Source organism: Pan paniscus, chromosome 5 (genome assembly GCF_029289425.2).
Source record: "Pan paniscus chromosome 5, NHGRI_mPanPan1-v2.0_pri, whole genome shotgun sequence".
Taxonomy (NCBI): domain Eukaryota; kingdom Metazoa; phylum Chordata; class Mammalia; order Primates; family Hominidae; genus Pan; species Pan paniscus.
The window spans coordinates 145,939,467-145,942,367 of NC_073254.2; the positions used below are offsets into that span (position 1 = coordinate 145,939,467).

At 42.7% G+C, this 2,901-nt stretch overlaps 1 protein-coding gene across 1 annotated transcript; it reads right to left on the reverse strand.

The window, feature by feature from the left end:
* Positions 1 to 550: 550 nt before the first annotated feature.
* LOC112440062 (small integral membrane protein 26-like) lies at positions 551 to 838 on the reverse strand. Its single transcript, XM_024929012.2, has one exon. It carries the CDS (start codon positions 836 to 838, stop codon positions 551 to 553), a length of 288 nt encoding a protein of 95 aa, XP_024784780.1.
* Positions 839 to 2,901: the final 2,063 nt, after the last annotated feature.

Sequence of the window (2,901 nt, forward strand, 5' to 3'; positions counted from 1 at the left end):
TAATGACATTGTCACTTAGATGTACCAAATAGGCATCTGTAATGGAGTGTATTATTGTTCATAATATTTGTTGCCTTGTCCAGTGCCAGCATTATACTTACCCTGTTCTGCTGATGTCAGGGCTGGCCTTGGGATTTGCTTTGGTCAATGACATGCGGTGCAACTGACTTAAGTTGTTTTTGAGAAGAAGCCTTAAAAGCCATCACGTGGCTCCATTGTGTTATGTCTTCCCTCTGCCCTGACACCAGAAACATTCCAGGTGGAGGCTGCTCCTTCAGCCTGGGTCATGAGATAAAGTCCACGAAGACACAGTTGACCTGCAGTAGACACAAATGTGAGTGAGCAAGAAATAAACTTTTTTGCTTTAAAGCATTAAGATTTTTGGAGTTGTTTTGTTTCCTTCAAGAAAATGTTTATTGCATGTTATTAGTGATTATGTTTTACAGCAAAATAAAATATACACACTTTTCACAAACACAAAATGGGAATCAAGGCAGCTATCAAATTTACATGTTGAACCAAGTCCTGGTTTTCAGAATTCAGCAGCCAGTCACGATTCTGCACCAGGGCCACTAGTCCATGATTTCCAATAGGTGAGGATCTTTTCAGTAATTGGGACAAAATCTTCTTTATATGTGACCATCGTTTGCACATAAAACCCTTTTGGGCATTCAGATAGTTCACTGGGTACTTCACTTGTTGAGGCATCCTTTTGTTCTACTTCATCACCTGTTGGCTTCTCCTTTTTCTGGCCAAAGTAAAACATTGAGCCCACCAAGGTCCCGGTGCTGACCACGGACATCTGCCAGTACCAGGCCGTGAACTGGTTTTGATACATGGGGATGCCAGCGAGGGCTTCTATCCTCCTGGAGCTGTTTACTGCAAGAGACATAGCCTAAACTGAATGACACAGCATCTCAAATTAACATACCCAAAACTGAATGCCTGATCTTCCCTGCCCAACCTCCAAACTGCTCTGCCCACAGAGTTCCCCATCTTGGTAAACAGCAGTTTCAACTTTCCAGTTTTCAGATTAAGAAAGTCGGAATTGTCCTTGATTACTCTCTGAATCTCACACTCCACATATAGGCACTGAAAATACATCAATGAACACAATAGACACAACAGATAAAAATTCCTGTTGAGATTACATTCAATAGAGATGAAGCAGACAATAATGAAATGAGTAAGCATAATAAGTTGAATATGAGGATTTCAATATATGTAATACATATTACTATATAATACTAAATATTTAAATGTGTAGAAGTTAACGCATGAGATGGAAAAAACAGAGCCAGTTAAAGGGGAAGGGAGTACCTAGGGTGACAGTAAGGGTGTAGGTTGCAAGGGTAGTCCGAGTTCAACTGATTGAGACAGAAACATTTTAACAAAGACTTGAGAGCTGCAGAACTTTTGGCATGTAATGACTCTGCCCAAACCTCTACACTGAGAGATGACTAAACTGCAGCATTGCTTCTAGCAGCGTAAGGCCATGTCCCTAACATGACCCCGCCACCCCCATTCTCCTCACAAATGCCTGCATTGCCAAGCCCAGTGCTGCCAGAAGAATTTACTGTGTGTTCTAGTCAACCCCGGATGACAGGCCCTTGGCCTTACTTTTTAGACCATTTACTAAAAAGGGCTCACAATTGTGAATCTGTATCTCCTGTAACTCAGAAGTGTCTTTTTCAAGGACTTGAAAGCCATTTCTTTGCAATGTAATTATCAGGAGGGATAGGGCCTGATATGGTTTTGCTGTGCCCCCACCCAAATCTCAACCAGAATTGTATCTCCCAGAATTCCCACGTGTTGTGGGAAGGACCCAGGGGGAGGTAATAGAATCATGAGGGCTGGTCTTTTCTGTGCTATTCTAGTGATAGTGAATACGTCTCACGAAATCTGATGCGTTTATCAAGGGTTTCCGCTTTTGCTTCCTCCTCATTTTCTCTTGCCGCCACCATGTAAGAAGTGCCTTTCACCTCCTGCCATGATTCTGAGGCCTCCTCAGCCATGTAGAACTGTAAGTCCAATTAAACCTCTTTTTCTTCCCAGTCTCAGGTATGTCTTTAACAGCAGCATGAAAACAGACTAATACAGGGCCCCTGTCTCCCAAGTCTCTGTGGGAGGATAGAACCTAATTTTGATAATTGCCAGCTAGCAGACACAGCTGGCCTAATCCCATTTACACTGACCAACCCTTTGTAATTTTTCACTTCTCTGACTCTTCTTTAACCCTCCCATTCCCCCAATTCTCCCTTCTAAACACTCAGTCTCCTCTGCACAAATCAGAAAGGAGCTCAACTCTATCCCTTTCTGTCAGTAGTTGCTGAATAAAATCCGTTTTCACCAAATGTCCAGCTGTGTTTTATCTTTCACAGACTTGAAAGAGATGAAAGGAGTAAGCCATATGACTAGTGGTAGAAAGAGTGTTCCAAGCAGAGCGACAGCCAGTGCAGAAGCTCAAATGCAGGAGCATGCCTGGCCTATACAAGTAACAACAAAGAGACTAGTGTTGCTGCAACAGGGTTAGCAATGGAAATGTTGGTGGCAGCTGATGTCAGAATGTAAAGGGTGGGCATGTGGCATACACTGCAGGGACTTACAGGCCCTCATAGGTAAGTACTTCTAGCTTTTACTCTCATGGGCTAGGGAACTATTGGAGGATGTCGAGCAGGGGAGTGACATGATCTGGCTTACATTTTAAAAGGATCACCCTAGCTGCTGTGCTGAGACTAGACAGTAATGGGGATTGGAGGGTAAGGTTGGAAGTAATAAGACTAATTAGGAGGTTGTCAAAATAAGTCATGTGAGAGGTGATGGTAGCTCAGTCAAAAGTGATAGTAGTGATAACAGCAATGTCTAAATGTACTTTACAGAATTTCTTTATGGATTGGCTAA